The 26491-nt window shown below is 39.3% G+C and overlaps 1 protein-coding gene and 1 long non-coding RNA gene across 2 annotated transcripts; one reads left to right on the top strand and one right to left on the bottom strand.

Annotated features, from left to right (window-relative positions):
- Positions 1–882: 882 nt before the first annotated feature.
- Positions 883–25147, top strand: LOC138393876 (uncharacterized). The gene is made up of 4 exons (XR_011235270.1): positions 883–930; positions 23381–23502; positions 24087–24304; positions 24779–25147. It is a non-coding gene; the product is annotated as an uncharacterized lncRNA (long non-coding RNA).
- LOC138393867 (alcohol dehydrogenase 1C-like) lies at positions 9794–25883 on the bottom strand. Its single transcript, XM_069485334.1, has 9 exons — positions 25799–25883; positions 22291–22392; positions 20988–21126; positions 19155–19242; positions 18840–19059; positions 16782–17042; positions 14392–14527; positions 13635–13773; positions 9794–10131 (listed from the first exon to the last, which is right to left on the bottom strand). The coding sequence occupies exons 1-9, from the start codon at positions 25814–25816 to the stop codon at positions 10107–10109; spliced, it is 1128 nt and encodes a 375-aa protein (XP_069341435.1). The 5' UTR covers positions 25817–25883; the 3' UTR covers positions 9794–10106.
- Between the last annotated feature and the right edge of the window lie 608 nt (positions 25884–26491).

Here is a 26491-nt window from a genome sequence, read left to right as displayed (position 1 = left end):
TTGCCTCTGGCCACACCTGCCATCCTAGCGCATCCTCACCTCATCCTGGGGGATCCCTTCATTCTCTCCAGGATGAGGCATCCGCTGCCCAGATGCCACGTCTTTCCTTGAATTAATTTACCAGTTTGAGGGGCACTTCATTAGGCATCTTCTGGAGGAAAGGTGCACTGGGAGATATCTTTATTGAGATCTTTTATGTTTCTATTGCATTTCCACTCCTGCTATCATACTTCTTAGTTCACAAGCAATTGTTTTTATGGAACCATGGACTTATTTAACACATACGATATCATCTTGTCTCCTTAGAGATATTAAAATCATCTTTGGAGAAAATTTTTTATTTTTCCATTTTGTGGATTATTTCTTCTAATTTTGTTTCTCTCTGCTTTGTTCTCTTTCATGTTAGAAAGCTGGAGTCACCACAGATGTCTGATGATTCTTGGTTGTCTGTTCTGTGGAAGAATGGAGCACTAACAAGTTTTGGGAAGCTCTGGACATGTGGGTGGCAGGTGTATCCCTTGAAATTGGCTATGGAATTATCTGGTGGGCTTTACTCCCATGCAGTCTGCAATGTCAGCCTGTCTAGGTCTTTGCTCTTGGGCTGGTCAGAGTTTTCATAGAAACTTTTTCCAAGTTTCTGTGTAGAAGACACATGGCTGGCTGCCAGGAATTCTGGGGTCCACGAGGACAACTGAAAAACCAAATATAAGCCACTTGGGAGAAAAAGGCACAATCCAGGGCTGCCCAGGTAACTCCAAGCGTTTGCTCACATTACTCTTGTAAGACTGTAGCCAGATATCTATTAGATATTTTAATAATCTCATGCTTCTTAGCTCTAAATGTTTTCTATTAAGGCCTGTGAGAATTTTTTCTTTTTGATTTCCAGCTTTGTCTATCTGTCTGAGATATCGTAGGATCCTAAATGATTCGGTGAGTAATATCAAAAATGAACAAAGAGTTTCTGAAAGTCCTCCTAAGGTGATAGAGATGGCAGAGAATAGTTTGTAATATTTTGACAATTAGTTGACTAGAAGCTCTTTTAAAAAATGTATTATTTTGACAGTTTGAAATTTTTACCCATGCTCAGAAACTTGATTTTAAATACTTCCATGAAATTTTCAAAGTCATACTTCCACTTTATGTGAGCTTATATATACATCATGGGAAGTCAAAGAATCAAAGCAATATATTCTCACATTCCATGCACATTTTTTCCCTGTCCTTGTCATGCCTGTGTGTGTCAATCTGATAATCCTGTTTTCAACACCTGTGAAGTCATCTCTCCATCATCAGAGACCATTTCTGCTCCTTTTCTGTAGACGTAGTTGATTACAGACCTGGCCAATAATTTCTGTGCTGGAATATATATTTATACATAAATACAATCTGGGAGGTTGAGTCAGGTGGATCTGTTGAGGTCAGCAGTTTGAGACATGTCTGAGCAACAAAGCAAGACCCCCCGTTTCTAGAAAAAAGAAAAGTCAGCTGAGTGTGGTGACACATACGTGTAGCTCTAGCTATTCAGGAGGCTGAGGCAGGCGGATTGCTGGAGCCCAGGAGTTAAAGGTTGCAGTGAACTGTCATTGCACATCTGCACTCCAGCCGGGGCAATAGAGAGACAACCTGTCTGTAACAATGCTTACATACAGAAATACAAATCACTGAAACTATTTAACCCATTTGCCCCTTAGTAAAAATTGCTTTACGTAATGTTCTTGATAGTCTTCAAGACAGGCAGGACAAATTTCTGTCAATTATGTTCTTTAATAATTTATAAGAACTAGATACTGAGGATTTTCTGATGAATTCTATTGTCATATTGTGTGATATGGGCTGAAGGTTTGTGTCCCACAAAAATTCGTATGTTGTAGGATACTCCTCAATGTGATGATATTTGGAGGTGACTTCTTTGGCATTTGATTCTATATTTGTGAATAGAGTTTGTGCCTTTATAAGAAGAGACACATGGTGATTGATCTCTCAGTCATGTGAGAATACAGAGAGAAGGCATCTGTCCATAGGCTAAGAAGGTGGCCTGCAGCAGAAACCAGATCTGCTGGTAGCTTCATCTTTGACTTCCCAACCTCCATAAGTATGCAAAATAAGTGTTTGTTGTTTAAGCCACCCAGTCTGTAGCAGCCCCAACTGACAAAGACATTATGATAGAATTCTAAGGTGACTCCCAAATTCTAACTCCCATGTATACATATCTTGTGTAATTTTTTACACTTAATTGAGGATGGAACTTTTAAGGATGTTATGATAGTCACTCCCTTGATTAAGATATGTTACATGGCAAATGTTAATGGTATAGACACATCCATGATCATGTTACATTATATAAGACTCTGTTGTCACTGGAGGGTTCTGGAACTCTGGAGTGGTTCTGGAAGTCAGGAGATTGGAAGCGTGAGAGGGTGTTCAGATGAACCATGCTGAGATTGTTGCCTGCTCGACAGTCTGCAAGAGAATGGAAACCTCAGTCCTACAACACAGGGAACTGAATTTTTTGAAAGAGGGCCCCAGCTCCAGAAAGGAAGGCAGGCCAGCTAACACCTTGAGACCCCAATGAGAGAAACCAGTTCATCTGTGCCCAGACTTTCTACTTGGAGAAACCATGAGATAATAAATGAGTGTTCATCCAAGCCAATAATTTTCTGGTAATTTTTTACTAAGAAATAGAATACTAACATGGGAAGAAATGTTTCATATAATTAACCATCTACAAGTGTGTTTATCTTTTCAAGTGCATTTTCATACATTTAGTGCAAACTTTATGTGTAATCAAGGGAGATGTTTAGAAAGGATCACTTTTAAGAAAGGCTTCAGAGAAGGCAGAGTATTTCTGGAAACTTTTCAATGATGTGTAAAAGACTGGTGATTAAAGGTGGGAAAGTCACCTGGGATAACATTTTGTCATACAGGAAGGCGTATAAGAAACTGACAGTACAATACTACTTGCTACAAATTTTTAAAAATGGAAAATTCATTCTAAAATAGAAAAGACGGCCGGGCGTGGTGGCTCACGCCTGTAATCCTAGCACTCTGGGAGGCCGAGGTGGGCGGATCGTTTGAGCTCAGGAGTTCGAGACCAGCCTGAGCAAGAGCGAGACCCCATCTCTACTAAAAATAGAAAGAAATTATATGGACAGCTAAAAATATATATAGAAAAAATTAGCCGGGCATGGTGGTGCATGCCTGTAGTCCCAGCTACTCGGGAGGCTGAGACAGGAGGATCCTTGAGCTCAGGAGTTTGAGGTTGCTGTGAGCTAGGCTGATGCCACGGCACTCTAGCCTGGGCAACAGAGTGAGACTCTGTCTCAAAAAAAAAAAAAAAAAAAAAAAAAAAAAAAAAAAAAAGAAAAGACTATAAGAATAGAAACGACTATAAGAATAGAAACAAAGATTAAGATAATTTAGAAATCCTATATAATGACTGGATACTAAAATTCTTTATTTCCACTTCTGACACTCAAGTAAAAGAGTTTTATGTAGAAGACTTAACCAATCCTTTTTGCAGGTATGACAATGTAACAAAGAGACCGTAAGGGCTCTATTATCAATTGGGATGAGAGATCTCTTCCACCCAAAGGTGACTAAGGATTGGCCTTACAACAATGGTCCCACCCATTCTTAGCTCCGGACTTTGTAAAAACAACTCCATTTGAAAATCCTAGAGGCATTTCAAAGTCATCAACTCCATTGCCAAACTTAACCATCGCCATGACTTGAATGTTTGCCCTCTCTAAACCTCCAGTTGAAATTCAGTGGCCTTTATAACAGTGTTAAGAGGTGAATCCCTTAAGTGATAATTAAGCCATGAGGGCTCTGTCTTCATGGGTGGGATTAATGACATTATAAAAGGGTAAGTTCGGTCCCCTCTTGCACTCTCTTTCTCTCTCCCCTTCTACCATGTGGTGATGCTCAAGAAGTCCCTGGACAGTTGTCAGAACTTTGATCTTGGACTTTCCAGCCTCCAGAATTGTAAGCCGATCAATTTCCTTTTTTAATAAATGGCACAGTCTCAGGTATCCTGTACTAGCAGCAGAAAATGGACTGATACTACAATCTTCACCACAAATGCCTGAGGATGGTTTTTAGACCCTTTTCTGGTGAAGGGTTCTATGGTCTACACCAAACTGTCAGGCTGATACTTTGGAATTAGCCTCTGCCCTCTACGTCATGCCCCATACTCCCTTGATCTTGCTGCCAAGTCATGTGTCCTTCCTGAGAGTGTCTCATTCATTTGGAGTTCTCCTTTCCCTTTGCTACTGCTCTGAAACAGGCCCTGTTCTGTCTTGCCTGTACGTAGCTAAAACCTCCTCATTCTCTCTTTTCCACTCCTCACCTCTAATGCACCCTACCCAGGGCCACAAGAATGAATTTCTAATGTGCCAGTCTGAACATATCATCAATCTACTCAGAAAAATTTTAATAGAACTCCCACTTTCAAGACCCAGAGGATGAAATGTCAACTTCTTGTGAGGAATCCAGGAACCATTGTTTCCTAGCCATAGATACTTCCTGTTGTGAAATTTACATGCCAACAATACTAAAAGCTTGTGATTCGTTATATAGACTTTCCTTTTCTGTCCTGAACCCTTGGTCTGCAGTGACCTCCCCCCATTTTCCTTCTGTCAAACTTCTTCTGATCCATTAAAGTTAGGTATAAATATTTGCATAAGGTAACAATCACTGTAATCCGAGCATGGACCTTTCAGCTTAAACATTACCACTTTCTCCCTGACATATTAGTTTTGGATGTAACTTTTATCTTCTCTCCCTCTTTGCTCTTGTCTTTGTCCTCAGAACTATTGGAAAGAGGGAGAACAGATAGCTCAGACAGCCTCAAATCTCTTTCTTTTTTTTTTTTTTTTTTTGAGACAGAGTCTCACTCTGTTGCCCGGGCTAGAGTGAGTGCTGTGGCGTCAGCCTAGCTCACAGCAACCTCAAACTCCTGGGCTCAAGCGATCCTCCTGCCTCAGCCTCCCAAGTAGCTGGGACTACAGGCATGCACCACCATACCCGGCTAATTTTTTCTATATATATTTTTAGCTGTCCATATAATTTCTTTCTATTTTTAGTAGAGATGGGGTCTCGCTCTTGCTCAGGCTGGTCTCGAACTCCTGAGCTCAAACGATCCGCCCACCTCGGCCTCCCAGAGTGCTAGGATTACAGGCGTGAGCCACCGCGCCCGGCCTCAAATCTCTTTCATGCTCAGAAGCCAACCAGCGTACTCATTTTTTTTTCTTGCTGATTTGTTTGAGTTCTTTGTCGGTTCTGGATATTAGCCCTTTGTCAGATGTATAGTTGATGAGTATTTTCTCCTATTCTGTACGTTGTATATTCACTTTTGATTATTTCCTTCACTGTGTGTAATCTCTTTAATTTAATCAAGTCTCATTGTGTTGTTGTTGTTGTTGTTGTTATATTTGTGTTTGGTGTCTTAATCATAAATTCTTTGCCTAAGTCAATGTCTAGAAGAGATTTTGCTATATTTTTTCCTAGAATTTTTATGGTTTTGTGCCTTACAATTAAGTCTTTTATCCATCTTGAATGAATTTTTGATATGGTGAGAGATAGGGGTGCTGTTTCATTCTTCTGAATATGGTTATTCAGTTTACCCAGCACCATTTTTTGAATAGGACTTCCCTTCCCCTGTGTATAATGTTTGCTTTGTCAAAATCAGTCGATTGTATACAGGTAGATGGTTTTATATGGGTTCCGTCTTCTGTTCCATTGGTGTACGTCTCTGCTCTTATACCAGTACCATGCTCTTTTGGTTACTATAGCCTTGCAGTACCATTTGAAGTCTGGTAATGTGGTGCCTCCAGATTTGTTCTTTTTGCTTAGGATTGCTTTGGCCATTTGGGCTCTTTTTTTTGTTTCAAGCAAAGCGTTGAATTATTTTTTCTAGATCTGTGAAATATGATGTTGGTATCTTGATAGGTATTACATTGAATCTATAAATCACTTTGAACAGTATGGAGGTTTTAACAATGTTGATTCCACCAATCCATAAGCATGAGATGTATTTTAATTAGTTTGTGTTATCTGTAATCTCTTTCCTCAGTGTTCCTTACTTGTTCTTGTAGAGATCTTTCATCCTTGGTTGTGTATATTCCTAGGTATTTAATTTTCTTTGTAGCTGTTGTGAATGGTATTGAGTCTTTGATTTGACTCCCAGCTTGACTCTTATTGGTGTATAGAAATGCTACTGATTTGTGTACATGGATTTGGCAACCTGAGACTTCACCAGATTTATTTATCAATTCCAGGAGTCTTATGGTGGACTCTTTGGGATTTTCTAGATACAAGATCATCAGCAAAAGGTGATAGTGTCACCTTCTGTTTCCCAATTGGATACCCTTTATTTCCTTTCCTTGTGTGCTAGTTCAGGATGGTACTTCCACCACTATGTAGAATAGAAGTGGTGACAGTGGGCACCCTTGTGTTGTTCCAGTTCTAAGGGAGAATGATTTCAACTATTCCCCTTTCAGTATGATGTTGACTTTGGATTTGTCAGATATAGCTTTTATAATTTTTGGACACGTTTCTTCTATGCCTCTTTGGGTGAGGATTTTTATCATGAAAGGGTGCTGAATGTTTTCAAATGCTCCTTCTATATCTATTGAGATGATCATATAATCTTTTTTTTTTTTTTTGCTTCTGTTTATGTGATGAGTCACCTTTTTTGATTTGCACATGTTGAACCACCCTTGCATTTCTGAGATGAATCCCACTTGGTCATGGTGGATTATCTTTTGACGTGCTGTTGAATTCGGCTTGCCAGTATTTTATTCAGGATATTTGCACCTATATTCATAAGGAATATTTGTCTATGGTTTTCTTTTTGTTGTTGTTGTGTTCTTCCCTCGATTTGATATCAAGGTAATATTAGCTTTGTAGAATGAGTTAGGGAGGATTCCCTCCTTCTTAATGTTGTAGAATAATTTCTGTAGGATGGGTGTCAGTTCTTAGTAGTCCTCGAATGTCCTCTGTCTTTAAACGTCCCAGAAGGAGGAGAAGTTATTGAATGTGAACTAAATGATCGTTAATTGCTCCAAACAATTTCTGCTATTCATTATAGTTTGAAGATTTGGAAAAGATAAAACCTAAAGCCTTAGAGTTTCCTTCCATCAGTGAAGGAATTGACTTCAGTTCAGCTTTTGATTTCCTTCCAACTTCCTGAAGCTTGAATTCAAGTTCAAAGGAAATAGTCTTAAAGTTTTTCTCAATTTCTTCCTCCCACCCACCTTGCAACATACTATCACTCAGGTCATATTTATGATTTAAATTTGCAGTGAACTAAAAATGTTTTTTGTTTCAAAACCGTAGGTATTTCTGTTGAAGGCAGTTAGATATTTCCCCAAACACTGGAAATTATTGGTTTCTGGATGAGTAGTAGTCCTTAAATATGTTTATATAAGAATGATCTGTTGATTTCTCTTACCTGCTTTCATTGATAATAGAGCTACTGAGTTATTCGTTGACATGTCAAATCCCTCAAAGGGGAAGAATGGACATGGAAAGCAGCTGTTTCTCTCTCTCTCTCTCTAGTTGTTTCTGTCTATTAGTTTTGTCTGTGAGAAGTTAATCAAGCTCTGGATTCGCTTGGTGACTGTGACGGTGCCATGCAGATGGTCTTCTCAACCCTGAGAACCAAGTGAATGGCATGAAAAACCAAGTTCACATATCCAAGCATTCATCTCATCAACATAGTGTCTGGTACCTACCCTACTTTTATTGATATTCTTGCCCCACCAATTTTTCTTTCTCTTCTTATGCCATCCCATGGTCAGAAACATTCATAATCATCCAATACATACTTGTGCTCACTCTACTTCAGCTTGTGAATTAACCATTCTGTCAAGATGACTTTCTTTGTAATCCTAGAGCTCCTTTTGTGAATTGCAAAGTACCAAAGAGCCAATTCAGAGTTCATCTTTATTACTTCTTTTTATTATGTACTATTTCTGGAGGTGCTAAATCAGTGTATCCGAGTTATTAAACCATCAACATGAATTTTTTTCACTTAGAACCTTGCAAATATCTTGATTTTGGCTAACCTTTTTGCTATTGGCTGAAAGTGTGTGCGAGCTGTGTACATTCACAGAGTTACATTTTTGAGGGGAGAATAGCAAACATGGAAGTTCTTGCTTCTAGAGTCAAAAGTTACTGGAGGCCACACTGACCACGTGCACCATTACAGGCCTGTTGGGATACAAGCCATGCTGTGGTTCCTCTTTTCTATTTTGATTTCAACCTGCCTCCTTCCCTGCCAAGGTCAATATAACTAACAACTAGTGATGCGTGCAGAAGTTTGCCCCCAACACACACCTGCCCACTCTGTGAAAACACTGAAAGTGCCCACCTGACACCCCCTCTCCATCAGCTCCCCTAACCTGGGATGAAGGAGGGTAGAAGCTGCATCCAGGCCTCCTTGCCTCTGGCAGGAATTTATGACCTCTGTGGTAAGGTGGACATTTAGAACTACTTCCTCTTTGTGTGGGTCTGACCTTGTCAGCACCAAAGTAATAATCACAATGCACACTGCAACAGGTAATGTCTCATGATGTTATGTTAGAGACATTCTGAAAGGTGCCTTGACACTGAGTGTCTCCTTCAGCATCTTTGACAAAACAATGAAATGTTCCCCACATTTACGTGGCACTTTGCAGTTGGCAAAGCTCTTTCACTGGCATCATCCCATTCAACTTGATAAGGCTATAATGGGTGGGGGTAGCTTAATTGTTTTCACAGCAAAGGACGAACCAGCTCAGAGAGTTTCAGGGACTTATTGAGGTCACACAGTAAATGTTATATTATTTTACTCTCTGTCGAGGGTCCTTTCTGTGATATGAATCAGATTGTAGACATAGCAGCAAGTAGCACTTTTGGAGATAGCTGTAATTTCTTCAATAGGAAATAACTTTTCATTACACATTGGAGATAAAGCTCAAAATGCAAATCTTCCTCTGAGAGCAGGAAATCATTAACAAATGGGTACTATAGGCCTTTGCATATTCAAAATATTAAACTTATTCGAGGATCATAGCTTTGATTTAAGACACGGTACTGAATAGAAAAGTTCTAGATTGAAGTTAATTTTTGTAAAAATGTACCAATGTATATAGGTGTATATATATCTGCTTAGAAAATATTCTGCTTTATGTGTTGGTGCCATTTCTTGGTTACCCATTTTATATGCTGTGACCATAGCTACTGTCATCCTATCCCTATACTTCGTGCCACCATATGATTTTTGTTTACTTTTTGACTCATTTTCAGTCAATTGTAATCATTAACTAAGACCATTTAGCAAATGAAGCACTTTCATGAGTAAAAATTACGGATTTTTCAACATGGTTAAAGGAATAGTTCAATTTTCCCACCTAGCGTCTGATCCTGACTTTTATCACCTGAAGCATGAAACCTGTTGTTATTTAAAAGAATAATTCTATATTCAGTATAAACTAATAGCATGAAAAGAATAGAGACACTCTCCTTCATTGTATGAAAATGTGTGACATGTTCTTTGAGTTAGTAAGGAATTCCCTGGATTTAGAAGTTGTATATCTTCTCTGTTTATAAAACTGAGTCTAACCTTTGCCATACTGCAGTTTTTACCCTGGAGTCTTGACACGTTCTATAAAAAAACAAAATACAGGTAGTGGAAATAGAGGTAGAGGTAGAGGACCTCAAGCTCAGTAGCCTGGTGTGTGTGTTCGGGGCAAGTGGAGGTTTCCCTCCACTGGGCTTCAACCACTGTGGGTTCAAAAGACACAAAAAATGCAAGAAGGCACAAGATGTTTATTTCGTCAATGGAAAAGGTGATATAATTAGAAAGATTAAGAAGGAAAGTTTAGTGGTCCCAATTCCCCAGCTCATTCAACATCTTATTTATAAAAGCTCTCACTGAATTTTAAACATTGGCTTGAAAAATAATTTCATATCAATTTCTGTTTCTTTTGGAAAGCTCTCGTGTGTGATTTATTTATAACATGTCTAAAGAACAGAATCAATGATGTTGCCCAGTTGCTGTTGCAGAGGGTGCGGGATGGAGGCTGCTGGAGGCTGTTTCAAGGGAAGGCATCTGTGTGGTCTTAGAATGTCAGGACGATGCGGATACTGCAAAGAGAAGGAAAAGATAGTGTGTCAACACTGAGTCAATTCACACTCTTCCTTGTGAGTGTCCAGGGAGCATCTGAGGTGTCTTAGTGAAAATCTGTCTGAGCTCCCAGCTACTGCATTCCCACCCCTAACTATTTGGGTCATATCAAATAAAAACACAGTTCATCTTTTTTGTTGTTCTTCTTCTCTCTTGAGTTTTCTCGAATCTTAAGCTTGCTCATAACATCCTGAATATGACTGTCATTTAGACTTCAATTCTATATTAGCATCTGCAAAAAATCATTTTTGAGTGCCCGTGTACCAGGCAAGTGAGGGAATATAAAACAACAATGAGTAATAACATGTAAAAAGTTCTTCCTATTTGTCACAAACTTTGTGTATACTTTTCATGCATTGTCTCATTTAAACCTCAACCTAAACCATGGGGTAGGCTTTCATTTTACTTCCATTTGAGAAATTATAGAAACTGAGTTTTAGAGAGATTTGTAATTTGGTTCACATCATACATCTAGTGTGGCATGCTGGCATTCCAAATTGCAGTAATACAAACTTGTAAAATTGCAAGATACAAGCCTGAAGGAACTGTTAATTTTAGGATATTAAGGCTATGCTGAAAATTTAATAGAGCTTTAATGTAGAGATGTTTAAAGATTCTTAAAAGTAGGTAATAAAGCTATTTGTATTAACTGTAAGAGACTTCATTCTTGTAAAGGTTAGAAATGTAACATTTACACTTGGCACTACACATTATACACTTTCTAAAAACCATCTTCTGATGGTTAAATGCTTTTAGAAGAAGATTGTCTTATGCCTCTTTAAATTTTTTTTACATATATATGTATATATAAATATAATAACATATGCAGAGAATTTAGAAGCTATAGGACAGTATAAATAAGAAAGTAAAAATAATCTGTAATCCCACAACCTAGAAATAACCATTGTTGTATTTTCTTGTATATTAATCAACTTTGTCTAGACATAGGTACATTTTGTACTGTCCTTGTTGAAAATTTGGGATCATATTGTATATACAATTTGTATTCTCTATTTTATGAACCAAGATTACATCAAGAGAATCTCCCAATGTAATGAAATCCTTTCTTTTTAATGGCTTCATGCATTTCTAATACATGATTAGAATTTATTTAATCATTTGCTTAATGTTGGACTTTCAGGATGTTTCTAGTCTTTTATATTATAGGTAACAGGTAAACATGCTTAAACACATATGTATATTTGAATATTTGATTATTTCTGTAGAATAGTTTTCTAGAAATGTAATTGCTGGCACAAAGACCTAAGTTTTTTCAATGGTTCTGATACAAATTACCAAATTCTTTTTCCAAAGAATATAACAATTAATATCCCTACAAGCAGCATATGTAGGTGCCCACGTCACCTTACCCTTACTAGTATTAAGCATTAGAGTTTTTGATCTTTGCTTATTGGTAGGATTCATTATATTTAAATACACATATTGAATTGTATGACACTCACATAAAGTGAATTTGGGCACGCTTAGTGAATTCGTTTGTTGTTCAATACTGCTCTCTGGGTTTGGTCATCTCTTATATGCCATTATTTTTCCAACATGATGATGATGATGATCATGATGAGGATAATAACTAATGTTTGATGACTACTGTATTATATATATATATGTATGCACACACACACATACATGCACACATGCACACACACAGGTACTCTTGAGTGTGGCTTAATAGAAAGCGAATTGATTTGCTAACAACCAGATCTTTGAATTCCCCTCCCCTCTCAGCTACCTGCATGGTTCTGGCCTAGATGTATCATCTCTGAGTCTCAGGTTTCTCTTCTTCAAGATGGTGAAATCGGAACTGGCATATCAGTATTGTTTGGGAATCACATAAGATAATACAGATAAGACAATCAGTAGAACAGCTGGTGCTGTCTAGTTGCTTGTTTCTTTCCTTGCTCTAGAATATTTGTCAGGGCCGGGCGCGGTGGCTCACGCCCATAATCCTAGCACTCTGGGAGGCCGAGGCGGGAGGATTGCTCGAGGTCAGGAGTTCGAGACCAGCCTGAGCAAGAGCGAGACCCTGTCTCTTCTAAAAATAGAAAGAAATTATATGGACAGCTAAAAATATATATAGAAAAAAAATTAGCCGGGCATGGTGGCACATGCCTGTAGTGCCAGCTACTCAGGAGGCCGAGGCAGAAGGATCGCTTGAGCCCAGTAGTTTGTGGTTGCTGTGAGCTACGCTGACGCTATGGCACTCTAGCCCGGGCAACAGAGTGAGACTCTGTCTCAAAAACAAAAACAAAAAAAAAGAGTATTTGTCAGGTGAAGTGTCTAGTATAATATTTTATATGGCTTCCCAGGAAATACTATTTAAAGCTGAAAACTGCATGAGAAGAAGTGTGGGGTAGCAGAAAAAGCATGGACTATGGAGCTAAAAGGCAGGAGGTGGATACAACTGCCTATTACTAGTTGTGCTTCCTTTAAATGCAGGTGACAAGATTCATCTTACTAGGTGGCTGTAACTATTAAATGTTAGAAGTAGTAAATATTTAAAAGAATTGGCTTATTTTCTAAGCTTAAGAGAAAAGTTAAGACAAAGATTAAAATAGCATTTTGCACCCTTCCCCTTTCTAATAACTTTTATGAGTAAAAACTTCTTCATAACCTGCAAAAACAAAAAAAGAAAAACTAGTAGTATTGGAATAGAAAAAATCCCGATGTAGTTCTATCTCCTCCCATAATGAAAGTGTTGGGCATGGCTTGAATATAATTTAAATTTATAGCCCCTAAATGTCAGTCTTATTTAGGGGTCCAGGCAGAGGCTTCAGTGAGTCCATGGTGTAATTAGGATCGTGTGACCCGATTTCTTGTTTTTTGGCAAAGGTGAGTGTCCTCTTGTAAAGAAGGCTGAGTGGCTCTGATCCTTCATTTTTGCTGTAACCAACATAATTTGGCTTCAACAGAATAGGAAATGTAACACAACTGTTCTCAACTTCCAACAATAGCATCTCAGGTGCTCTACATGTGAACTTAAGCTGGTAACGGGAAACCAAGGCACTATGATTTTTTCTAATCATTCTCCTTTTTCTTTTCTTTTTTTTCTTTTTTTCTTTTTCTTTTCTTTTGAGACAGAGTCTCACTCTGTTGCCTGGACTAGAGTGCTGTGGCATCAGCCTAGGTCACAGCAACCTCAAACTCCTGGGCTCAAGCGATCATCCTGCCTCAACGTCCTGAGTAGCTGCGATAAAGGCATGCGCCACCATGGCTGGCTAATTTTTTCTATATATTTTTAATTGTCCAGATAATTTCTTTCTATTTTTAGTAGAGACGGGGGTCTCGCTCTTGCTCAGGCTGTTCTCGAACTCCTGAGCTCAAAAGATCAGCCCACTTTGGCCTCCCAGAGTGCTAGAATTACAGGTGTTCTACTTTTTCATTCTCTGCTAGCCAACCCCTTACCATAAAACCAAAAACCCAAAACTAACAACTTAAAACCTACCTCTTTCCAGAGCGAAGCAGGTCAAATCCTTCATTTATTTTTTCAAAAGGCAAAATATTGGTTATTAATGCATCTAATGAAAACTTCTTAGCCATAAAATCAGCCACAAGTTTGGGGACAGAATCTTTCATCTTAAAGCCTGAAAAAAAGACAATATCATTGTTAGATTCAGCCAGGGGTAAGGAGGAGAATTGGAGAGAAGACTTTCCAAATAACATTAAGGTGACAGTTTATAAGAAGTGATACATTCCTCAGACTGCTATTACTGAGGTTACTGAGAGACAGAATACTTTGATAGGTATCATTTTGCAGTGTTTTGAGTTTAAAAAAAAATCTTGCAGATATACAAGGGTCCTCAGTTATTAGCTGTCTTATAGAGAAATTATAGTGCAGATAATTATGCCCAAAGTCAAGGAGCAAATTTAGCAGTTGTCTCAATTAGGGCAATGAGTGTAGACATGAATTATAGATTCACGTGTCCTATAGACTTTCTCTGTCCTATTAGAAATTTTGGTGTCTTATGAGGTCACGAGTATTAAAAGAGGTCCTAGTTAATTTATGGGGACACTAGAAAATTTGCTCTTGGGAATTTCTGTCTTCCTTAGATCCACATCTAGTTGATTTGGAGTCTATAGATGCAATAGGAATTTTGATTAATTTTTGACCATGTTGCTTTCCAAAACCTGGCCTCGTCACTTGTAAAAGGGGAGAGATTCTAAAGTTAATGACAGTTTGGACCTCAAGGGTAAGTACATACCTCCCAAAACACCTCCTTTCCAGGTGCGTCCAGTCAATAGCAATAGAGGGTTCATGGAGAGGGTTTGAGAATTGGGAGGGGCCCCGACAACGATGCTTGTGCCACACGCCTCATGACAGCATAACAGGGCAGCCATCTGGAATAAAATCAACACTTAACATCCTTAAAGTAAACTCTCTGATAGTCTCCACTGATAATGCATAATATGATGTCACATTGATTTAGTGAGATGTGAGTGAGGGGAGGGAAGAGATTATATCTTTTTGTTCTTCATTCTTTTTTGGGCCTAGGTTAGTGCTATGGATTTAGGAAATGCCCAGAAAATGGTTTTTTTTTTTTTTTTTTTTTGAGACAGAGTCTCACTCTGTTGCCCGGGCTAGAGTGAGTGCCGTGGCGTCAGCCTAGCTCACAGCAACCTCAAACTCCTGAGCTCAAGCGATCCTCCTGTCTCAGCCTCCCGAGTAGCTGGGACTACAGGCATGCACCACCATGCCCGGCTAATTTTTTCTATATATATTTTTAGCTGTCCATATAATTTCTTTCTATTTTTAGTAGAGATGGGGTCTCGCTCTTGCTCAGGCTGGTCTCGAACTCCTGAGCTCAAACGATCCGCCCACCTCGGCCTCCCAGAGTGCTAGGATTATAGGCGTGAGCCACCGCGCCCGGCCCAGAAAACGGTTTTTGAATGAAAGAATGGATGAATGCAGTTGTGTATCATTAACACTTTCGTATAAAGTAATAAGGAGGCAAACATCATTACAAACATATGTAAATTCTGGTTCCTTAAAGAAGGGTAGTGTTTCATCATCACATGATTCTCAGGCAATCTTTGAGCTGGTTAATTCATTTTTCATTAATTTATTAGGTAGATGATTTGAAACTAGTACATTGAACCAGATGGTTTGACGGTGAACAAGGTGTGATTACATCATCATAATTTGTCTCTTTCCCACTTGATTGTTTGCCTTCTTGATGGATTCCTGTTCTACTGTTCATTTCTAAAATGGACATGTTTTAAACATTGTTTTTTACCTCCCCCAAATGCATATTGGTTTCATTTTAAACTACACTTATCATTCTGGATCCTCAAAAGACAGTCCAGAAAGTCGTTCCCCTCTAGTCATCCTTTTGTACATGTTCTGTAGTAAGCTAATGGTACAGGATCCCCCAAGGAAAATAATGATTGGGCCTTGGATTTTGGATTATGACACTTGGAAGACCAGATATCCTCAGAACATGTGGCTATCTGGCATTTGATATCTTCCAATAAGGTAGCAATTCAGTTCCACATGAGAAAATGGAGGAAAACAATAGGAAAAGAGCATAAGGAGGAAAACTACAGCTTGGAGAAAGTTGGATTCTCTTGAAACTTCATGCTTGTGTAGCATATTGTCCCAGGTCAAGGCTGCAAAGGGCTTTGCTTTCAGGGTGCTGCTCCCCTTCACCACACTGTGGGGACTGCTTGGAGAACCTCAACAATGGGGATTTGTTGGTCTTTGTGGACGCTTTCTAGAGAATTCAGTGTGGGTGAAATAAAGCTGTAGATGTGTTTTCCATTGCAGCTGATGATATTTGTACTTATTTGAAAGTAATAGGAGGTGTATTTCAAACATGACATAAACACTGCAAGATTAGAAATAGTATTGCATATCAATAATGCTGGCTGACATTTCCTGAGAGCTTACTGTATGACAGGTGGCACTGTGCTAAGTATCTGACACCGGTTATCTCAGGTAAACCATAAGCAGTGCAATGAGATAGGAATGTATCCCTGAAATTTGGGGGCTGGTAACTTGTTGACTTTTTAAAGTATTCAGTCCAATATATCGATGTTGGGTACAAGTTATGTGCCAGGCACTGTGAATTCTCCGTGGTAAAATACAGGGTGCATTAAAGCAGTCATTTTCCTTAGGGCACATCTTCAGTTAATGAAATAATTCTTGACCTAAAACTGCTCATTCCTTTTAGGAAAAGAATGATATATGAAAAAGATTGGAATACATTAAATCATGTAAAGAATTGTTAAGCCATTTTTCTTAAGAATGTGGAGGAAAAATAATACCAATTGGAGAACAGAATTTATATTAGTTATATTTACTTGAGTTTGAATTTTTTTACTAAAAATTAATAAAGTAAATCTGTAGTGGTTCAATTCAAAAACAAACCCTTTTCTTTTCTAAAAAGGAAATATTACTCGAGACAGGCCTGCTTAGCTGATGGAATGTAAGATTTCTCAACAATAAATGAAACAAGCCAGGTAACAAACAGGAGATGGAAAATTACCATTCATTATTTTAAAAATATTCTTTATACACAATATTTTTACTCTGCCGTCAAAAAGCATACTCCAGATTGCAAAAGCAGAAATTTCCACATATCATTGTACGTACCTGCGTGTCAAGCCGACCAATGACCTCAAACGAAAAATCCACACCTCCATCGGTCATTTCCATTATCACCTCCTGGATGGGTTTCTTGTAGTCTTGAGGGTCGATGCATTCAGTGGCACCCAACTCTTTGGCCTTTGCAAATTTACCTTTGTTGATGTCCACGGCTATGATCCTGGCTGCTCCGGCTGCCTTACAGCCCATGATGACGGACAGGCCAACACCTCCCAGGCCAAACACAGCACAGGTAGAGCCCTGGGTGACCTGTGTATTCAGATAATGCAAAAATGGATTAAGTATTGACTGTTGGAATGTGCCTAGGCTTTATAAAGTGCCAGGCCTTGTCTGTTACCAAGAGCCACTCAGACTCTCATGTCCAAGCTGCTGTCAAAAGCTCTTTTGGCTTTAATTGTTTCATGTTTAAGTTTAGGGGGTCAAGCTAGGTCAGTGGTTCCCAAGCTTTGCTGCATGTTAGACTCATCTGGTGAGCTTTAAAAAATCCCAGTGCCCAGGTCACAGCCCATACCAATTAAATCAGAATCTCTGCAGGTGCGGCCCAGGCCCCAGGTGACTGCAATGGGATGCCCAGGCTGGGAACCCGGGACTGGATGATCTTGGAGTTCTACATGTCAGTGACTGCAATCCTGAAGAGAATCTACATGGCTGAAAGCCATCGATAGCCAGCCTTAGTGTCTCCTACATCCACAAAGGCAGTTTGTGGAAAATGGCATAAGTGGAAAAGGCTACTTAAGGAGACTGAAGAATTATCAGTCAAACCTTCAATGATCAACTGCTTGGTTCATTAATTTTCAGTAGTCATGACCAGTAAATCCCTGCTTTAAAAAATACACCAATGAACACTAATGCAACCAAAGATGGTCTATATTTTAATAATAAAATCTTTCATTATGAGTATTCTCAGCTTCTGGTCTATGGGTAGGCCCACTTAGACCACCTGTAAGACAGATGAGACAATTGCTCAAGGCAGTAAGTGCTAAAGTCACAGAAATTTGGAAGGATGTACTCTAAATGGTTTACATTTTCAAGGGGCTATTTAGTAAATCTAGTCTTCTATAGTCAGCTTTCAGTGTGGGTAAAATGCTCTTTCTGTCCCCAGTAATCTCATTGGTACATTCCCTTAAGGGTGTCTGTTCACTCATTCATCCACCAAATGCTATTCAGTACTGCATGGTACAACAATACTTCCTACCTTACTAAGAAAAAGACAAGGCTTGTGATGGTGATTTAAAGGTGCTAGCAAGTACGTATTGTGATTTAAGATAAAGCAAGGGATTTTGGAATGGTATTCTAGTGTCAGCTCTCCTACCAACCAGCATTCAGCTTTATGTCTCCGGACCTCAGTTTCACAAAATGAAGAGTACTACCAGATACACTACTAGATTTTCAGCCATTTGAGAAGCGGAGCCTTTAAAGCATTTCTCCTTGAAACTGAGCACTTCTGAGGAGTGTGTGTATGTGTTAATGGTAGGGATGAACTCCTGTAATGAGTGAAATAAGTGTGTCACTGAAGCTTTATTAGTTTCCTCTGAAGAATCCGCAGAGTGGGTGACTCCTGATTTGGAAATGTATCAGGTAAGGTTTGGAACCTACTGTTGATCCTAAATGTGGGGGGGGGGGGTCCAGGGATTAGATGCTCTTCAAAGGGAAACCCTTCATTTCACTTATCTTTGCTGCCTCAGAACCCAGCAGAACCTACTGCGCCTAATGCAGGTACAGCTGCTCTCTCTAGTTGTAGAATAAATGACTGAATGAATTCTCAACCCTAAAAGTTAATAATCCCAAAAAGGAAAAACATTGAAGAAATATTATTGCAAATGAAGTCTTTAGTTTTTCTTAACCAAGTATGAACAAGTTTTTGTCTATGACTAGCAACTGAATTTTTAAAGACATGCTCTCAATTCCTTCTGGGGCCATTTTTCTCCTCGTAGTCAACACCTCACAGCGATGAAAAATAATCTCTGATTCTTGTGAGAAATTGCTTCCTTTGTGGTTCCTGCCAATCTGAGTGGAAGTGGTCTTACTGCCCAGTGTCATTCCTACCTTGGCAATTTTGACTGCAGACCCATAACCAGTGGAAAATCCACAGCCGATGAGGCAAACTTTCTCCAGCGGTGCAGCCGCATCAATCTTGGCCACGGCGTTCTCATTCACCACGGTGTACTGGGAGAAGGTGCTGATGCCAGAGAAGTGGTGGACGGGCTTCCCCCTGCAGGTGAACCTCGTGGTGCCATCCTGCATGGTCCCCCGAGGCTTGCCCACACTGGTCATGCAACACACAGACACACAGGGCATGAGACACGAGCATAACTAATGTGCAAACTCAAGGGCTGTTCAAAGAGAGGATGAAAAACCTACTCGGTTTTCAAGCAGAAGTTGCTTTCAGGGTGTTTACAAATCCTGCATTTTCCACACTGAGGAATACAGAGTGGGATGACTTTATCACCTGGAGGAGGATAAAACAAATTCTTCTTAAATTTCCGGAAATGTATAGAGGAAGAACTTAGACCTTATAAGTATATATTGGAGGTTTGTGTCTTTGACAAGAGTGTCCATGAACTAGGGTCCAATCCCTACCGTGCCACTGGTCATTTTCTGCCAACATTGGTGTTGGTTTGGGTTACATGTGTCTGAAGATTCCCAAAGAGGAAATGTACATGTGTAAGGGAAATGTACATGTACATTTAAAAATTATTTCTGTAGAGTTAACTTTTATTGAGTGTCCTGATTTCTCCTGGGGCTTTACACACATTATATCACTTAATCTTTAACTAATTAAATCTTCAATATTCTCAGTGTAAGTGTCAATAACATTTTCAGTTGGAAGTGGGCTGCCATAGTTCCACAGGATGTTGTGGAGATGTGACATTTTGTAATAATTTGAGCTAAAATAAAAATGAGAATTTGGATAACCAATGCTTGACTTTTCAAAATGAGTGTGCTCATCTTTCATATGTAGTGAATGCTTTTTAAAAATATGATAATTTCTTTTTGAGGAAAACTGAGAAAAATAGGACAAAGAAGAATGGAAGAAATGCCTCTGAAAACCTAAACCCTCCACAGTGAGTTAGGCACTTTCTTTTAGGAGAAGAGCTGACTTTCAAATGTTTTTAGTTGATGATTTATGAATTATCCTTTTTTCTGCCATGGTGAAAGGAGAAGGGGTGAAAAGGAAGGGTGTCATTTTATCATTAATTTATTTCTGGCTACACGAAGTGCTAAGAGCAGAAGCTCAAACTAGACCATTGGTTTTATTATTTTCTGTTCACAGTTTATTTAAGTATTTGGTAAGGTGGAAGGTCGAAATCTATTAGCTAAAGGGATTTTTTAGAATTAAATATCATTTTTATTCATAATCATCTATTCTACCTATTCCACAAGACCAAGAGAAATGGTTAGCCCATCATATTTTGTAGATATTGGTGATGTGGGAATGGTGATATGAAAATTTTGTGTTTAGTCACCCTTTCCCCGTGAAAATATTTATATTACTACACAATAAAATTAGGGTAAACTAAATATTAAAGATAAAATAATTGATAATTTGTAACCGGTCACATTTAGTCATGGCTAAAGGTAAAACAATACACGGTTTATGGCCAGGTGCCTTCATGTAGTCTGTTTCATTCACTCCCTGTTCAAGAAGAGAGGCTGTGTGGGAAGAGGAAATTGGTGAACGGGCTCCATGTGCTACGTAAGGAAAGGTCATGTTGATTCGGCTGTAGCCACACGGGCCCCTTTTGTGAACTCAGCACAGAACAGTCTCCATACACTGATCTACAGCCTCAGGACCAAGGCTTGTGTTTTCTCCCTGGTCCCACGGCCAGTTCTGTTTGGGCCCTGACAGAAGACAGTGCCCAGCAGCACTAAACCGGGGCTATTAGGGGATGAACTCCACACTGGCTGCCCCTGTGTCTCCTGTGATCTCTCACATCCCTGTGCTCTAACCTAGTGTCTGGCGTCGTGTATTAATAGGTGCTGAGTAAACGTGCTGAAGGGGAGAACACGTGAGTGCCTGGATGCACAGGTGCCCGAGTCAGGCAGGGAGGGAGGGAGGAGGACACACTTCAGGGCCAGCTGGGCTGTGACCTTGTGCAAGATCTTTCATCCCCATTGCCTCAGTTTCCTGATCCAGGCTGGGTATCTTGGGGTGTTGAACCAAGGCACATCCCCTGAGTGTGAATTCTGTACCTGGTTTGACTGTGGTCACCCCTTCTCCAATGCTCTCCACGATGCCAGCTGCCTCGTGACCTACTATCACAGGAAGAGGGAGGACCATGGTGCCGGTGACCACATGGTCATCTGATCGACAGATTCCTGAGGCCACTATCTACAGAATAATGAGAAAATGATCAGATTCAGAGAAGATTATGACCCTCAGATGGATTTAGCATACACAATTTTCTGGAATTGTGCTTCTAAAACGTTTTTAAGGATTTTGCTAAGAATCGTTATTCTTTCCACATACAAAAGATGCAGTTTATCCCCAAGCAAGGCTATACAGTCTAAAACCCTTGTCTACCTTCCTTTCCTGAGTTAAAGAATTTAGAATAATCTGGGAAATAATCTCTCTTGAAATATTTATCTTATCTAACACAAGAATGCATTTTTATAGAAGTAGAAATTGAAGATTAACTCCAAGAAAATATCTAATGCTAATTGAGTTTGAAATCTTGATATATCCCTTTGCACTTTTTAAATATACAGACACACAAACTGTTTTTTATTTTACTGGGATTATATTGTATATACTCTTTGGGCACTTTTAAAAAATTTAACAATTGATATTCACATCTCTCCTTGATAACAAATGTAATTCCATTGTCTGAATTACCACATAAAATGTGTCTCTTAATGGATTTTTGGTTATTCCATTTTTAATAACGGTGCTGGGAAAACTGGATAGCCACATGTAGAAGGAAAACTGGATAGCCACATGTAGAAGACTGAAACAGGACCCATAGCTTTCACCTCTCACAAAAATCAAATCATGGTGGATAACAGACTTAAACCTTAGGTGTGAAACTATTAGAATTCTAGGAGAAAATGTAGGAAAGATTCTTAGTAGGCATTAGCCTAGGCAAAGAATTTATGAGGAAGACCTCTAAGGCAATCACAGCAACAACAAAAATAAATGGGACCTGATTAAGTTGAAAAGCTTGTGCACAACCAAAGAAACAGTCAAAAGAGTAAAGAGACAACCTACAGAATGGGAAAAATTTTTTGCATGCTACACATCCGATAAAGAACTGATAACAAGAATCTATTTACAACTCAGGAAAATCAGTAAAATAAATCAAACTATCCTATCAAAAAGTGGGCAAAGGACATGAATAGAAATTTTTCAAAAGAAGATATAAGAATGGCTAACAAACATATGAAAAAATGCTCAACATCTCTAATCATCAGGGAAATGCAAATCAAAACCACAATGAGATATTTTCTGAATTTTTGTTAAGGCTAAAATTAAAGAGAAGTGGAAAAAATGTTTCACCTTAACACGAACTTCATAGGCCTTAGGGGGCGCCACCTCCACCTCCTCAATGGAAAAGGGTTTGTTTAGCTCCCATAGCACAGCGGCTTTGCATTTTATCACCTGGAAAACGAAACAAAATGATGCTACCAGTTTGTCTCTACTCTTGAAGTCAGGGCTTGGGTCTTCTTCTCTTTGTACATGGAACATGGAGGCCCACATGTGGCACCTAACAAGTGCTGCATAGAAATGAACACTACTGGTTTACAAAGAGCAAAAACTGTCTCTCTAAAAAAAAGTATAAAGCAATACCATAAGGGAAGAGAAATGAAATTGACTGTAATAAGACACTGAGATAAAAGAAAGTATATTATCTTAGGCCATCCCCATGTTGTTTTTTTCCCCAAAGGTGTTTATTCCTGCTATTTCCTAATGCTGTCCTAAAATCCATTGTTTACAAACAACTTTTGGCTTTTATATAAGGTTCCAAGTCACCATTATTTTCCTGACAGAGCCGGTGTCTGTTCATATAAATCCATTACTTCTTTGCTCAGTTTTCTGCTTAGGAAAAAGATCTGTCTTTGTAATGACAGTTACATACTTACTTGCCGCCTGCCCTGGGATGACTTTGCTTCTCTATTTGCCTTTTCTCCTCTGATTTCTCTTCCCACCCCTTCTGTGTGCTACTTGTTTGTGTCATTCATTTGAAACTTACCTTTGGCAGCCTGTTTTGTTATATAATTTACTTCTAGAGGCTCCTTCCAGTTTAGATTGGGGCCAAAAATTACAGAGGTTAGAGCTAGCGGGGTGTGTGTGTGTCTGTGTGTGTACATACACTCTCACCCACATATATTCTAAAACTGGAGAACTGCGTGTTTGAATTTCTAGCTGGCATAGCTTATCCGTAGATGCTCTTAAAAATAAAAGTTGAACAAATATTTTCAGTGTGTGGGAATGTGGCATAAAACCTATCTTCCTTGTTGTATAATGTGTACAGTTAACAGGGCTCTTTCTAGAGAGAACTGACATCATTGCAAATATGATAAATTCAATAGACATTTATTCCTCTGAGAATTCAGTTCATTATTTATCTAATCCTTCCACTTTGCAGGGTGATCAACACGGTCGATGCCAAAGTCAATATGAGAATCCTTGGAAACATCATCCTCATAGCAGGAAGGTCCTGATTCTCAGGTGCCTGTGATGTGACAGGCACATTGTGGCCTGTGCGGGGTGAGTTTCAGGCTTCGCCTTGAAACCTGACCAGGGGCTGCCAGGATAGTATTAGTGAATTATTGGCTTTATTTTCCAGATGAAAAGATTGAGGATTAATTGACTTGGATTGAATAATTTTCCCAAAGTCACAAAGCTGGCTGTCTAGGGAGTGAAGATCAAGCCAGCCTTACCTTTCACTGCCGCATGGTAGTTAAAAGTTAACAAAAAGTTTAATAACAAAAGCAATAATAGCGGTGACTAACATTTATGGACTTATTTCTGTGGACTGGGTACTGTTCTAAGTGCTTTACAGCATTAGTTTATTAAATTCTCATAACCACCTTATGAAGTAGATGTTAGTGCTATCACCATTTAGCATCTGAGGAAAATAAAATGCAGGCAGAACAAACATAAATGAAACGCTATCAAAATGCAAAGTTATTAACGCTGCACCTGAGGGGGAGGATCGATTGCTTAGTTCATCATATATTATTTTCATTAATATGATTGGTTTATACCTCACTTTCACTTAATGAACTCATTATTTAGGTTAAGCTGAGTTTTGGTTAATTTAATTTTTCTCCTGATTATTTTTCCTTTAGAAGGCAAATCCTAATCAGTAACAAATGGAAATAAAGTGGAATAAGAACAATGACAATTGGCCACTCATCCAACCAATCTTATTGACATCAGCCTGTTTTGTCAGATAGTGTGTGTGTATAGAAACGTCAGAACCTTTAACTTGAGATCCCAGCAAACGTCTTACTGTGTGCTCCACTCCGAACACAACAAACATGCTGGAAATGTTGCCCAGCCTCTTGTAAGTAAGCAGTTAAATACACCCTTTGATTACACTGAATGGCCACATCCATTTCTCTGTATGTGTCAACACATTGAACAAATAAATATAAACTTATGGAGGGATTAGAACCTGTGTTCCTCGTGCTAATAAGTCATTCAAATCGTATTGCTGTTAATTTTCTGTAAAATCACACTGGTTTTCATATGCAGAAGATATTGTTCTGTAGGATTTCTGTGGAAATCACCTAAAAGGTGCCTTAAGAGACCCCAGAATTTGAATGTTGAGGTTTTCCTGCTTAACCTTGATGATTCTAATGCTACATGCATTTTTAAGAGATTTTATAGTAAGGTTAGAAAGATATTTCAGTCTTCTGAATTAAATTTCTCTCACAAAACTTTTGTCAGACTTAACTTTCTGGTGTTCATAAAAGGAATGTGATTACAAAGAATAACACATTTAAATTAGGGTTTCTTTTCTTTTTTCATTTTTCAGACAGAGTCTCGCTGTGTCACCCTGTGTAGAGTGCAGTGGTGTCATCGTGGCTCACTGCAACCTCAAACTCCTGGGCCCAACCGATCCTCCTGCCTCAGCTTCCTGCGTAGCTGGGATTAGAGGTGTGTGCCACCATGCCTATCGGATTTTTCTATTTGTAGTAGAGAAGGGGTCTTGCTCTTGCTCAGGCTGGTCTCGAACTCCTGAGCTCAAGCAATCCTTCCACATCGGCCTCCCAGAGGGCTAGGATTACAGGCGTGAGCCACCCCACTGCCCTAGGATTTCTTAATACAGAGATCACTTCTTATTTTTGCACTTCACATTTCTCTGAATAAAATAACTTCTTGCCTAAGGCTTTTGTGAGTTTAGAATTACAAATTAATTATAATTAGGTCGGAATAAACTATCACTTTACTTATTTATTTATTTTTTTGAGACAGAGTCTCACTCTGTTGTCTGGGCTAGAGTTAGTGCCGTGGCGTCAGCCTCGCTCACAGCTCCCTCAAACTCCTGGGCTTAAGCAATCCTCCTGCCTCAGCCTCCCAAGTAGCTGGGGCTACAGGCATGCGCCACCAGGACCAACTAATTTTTTCCTATACATATATTTACTTGTCCATATCATTTCTTTCTATTTTTAGTAGACACGGGGTCTCGCTCTTGCTCAGGCTGGTCTTGAACTCCTGACCTCGAGAGATCCACCCACCTCGGCCTCCCAGAGTGCTAGGATTAAAGGCGTGAGCCACCGCGCCCGGCCTAAACTATCACTTTACTATAAATTTATTTAATGGAGGAAATAAAGACTTAGAAACCAGTTCTATACATTCTTATTAAAGTTATTTAGCATAGCTTATTTCCATTGAAGTTCAGTAGACATTATAAATTGTAGCATATATTGTGCATCACGTTCAGTGTATCATTTCTAATTTAGATATGAATTTTAAATTAGCCATCAAATACTGCATCCCTTTACTTATTATATTAATGAGGATATATTTCCAACGGTAACGGTTTTTTGCTTACTTTTCCTGCTGTGCTCATGTTGTTGCTGTCTTCTCTGCAGACCAGGAGACTGATGAGGTTGTGGACTTCTTCCCTGCCTGAGTGCATATATATAGTGCACAGATACTGTGTTTGCTGAGTAATGCCCAATTCCACAGGTGATCTGTGTCTGTGGGCCACACCCATCAAATTATGCTTAGGTCAGTCAAATAGGAAAGAAAAGGGCACTGAACTACGACTCAAAACCTTGACTTTGTGATTTGTTAATATCAGATAACATTTTGTTTTGATTAGGTTAAATATTTCCCTACACAAAGGAATAAATTTTCATCTCCCCCTCTGTCTTGAATTCCATGATTCCCTCTCGCAGGCAGAGTTCTGTTTCCCTTTCTGTGCACTGAGCTCCAACCTTGAATCCACATGGTGCAGTTAGCAGGGAGGAGGACTGAGGAAGCAGCACAAATGAGGCAGGACAGAGAGAGGTAGGAGCCAGTGGAACATGTCTGATCCAGCACCCTCCTCTTCACAGCAGGGAATCAGACACCCAATCAGTCCCAGCCAAGGTGTTACCATCCCTGGCATTTCTGCTCCATGCAACACCAATCAGCATTGACTGAGCATCTCCTTATGCCAGGCTCTAAGCTGGGTTCAGTCGGGGGCAGGGTTGAATAAGGGATGACTTCCGCCCATGCCCAGAGGCAGTAAGGAGCAGTG

The sequence above is a fragment of the Eulemur rufifrons genome, chromosome 13, assembly GCF_041146395.1.
Source record: "Eulemur rufifrons isolate Redbay chromosome 13, OSU_ERuf_1, whole genome shotgun sequence".
NCBI classification, from domain to species: domain Eukaryota; kingdom Metazoa; phylum Chordata; class Mammalia; order Primates; family Lemuridae; genus Eulemur; species Eulemur rufifrons.
This window is presented reverse-complemented; position numbering and strand designations above follow the sequence as displayed.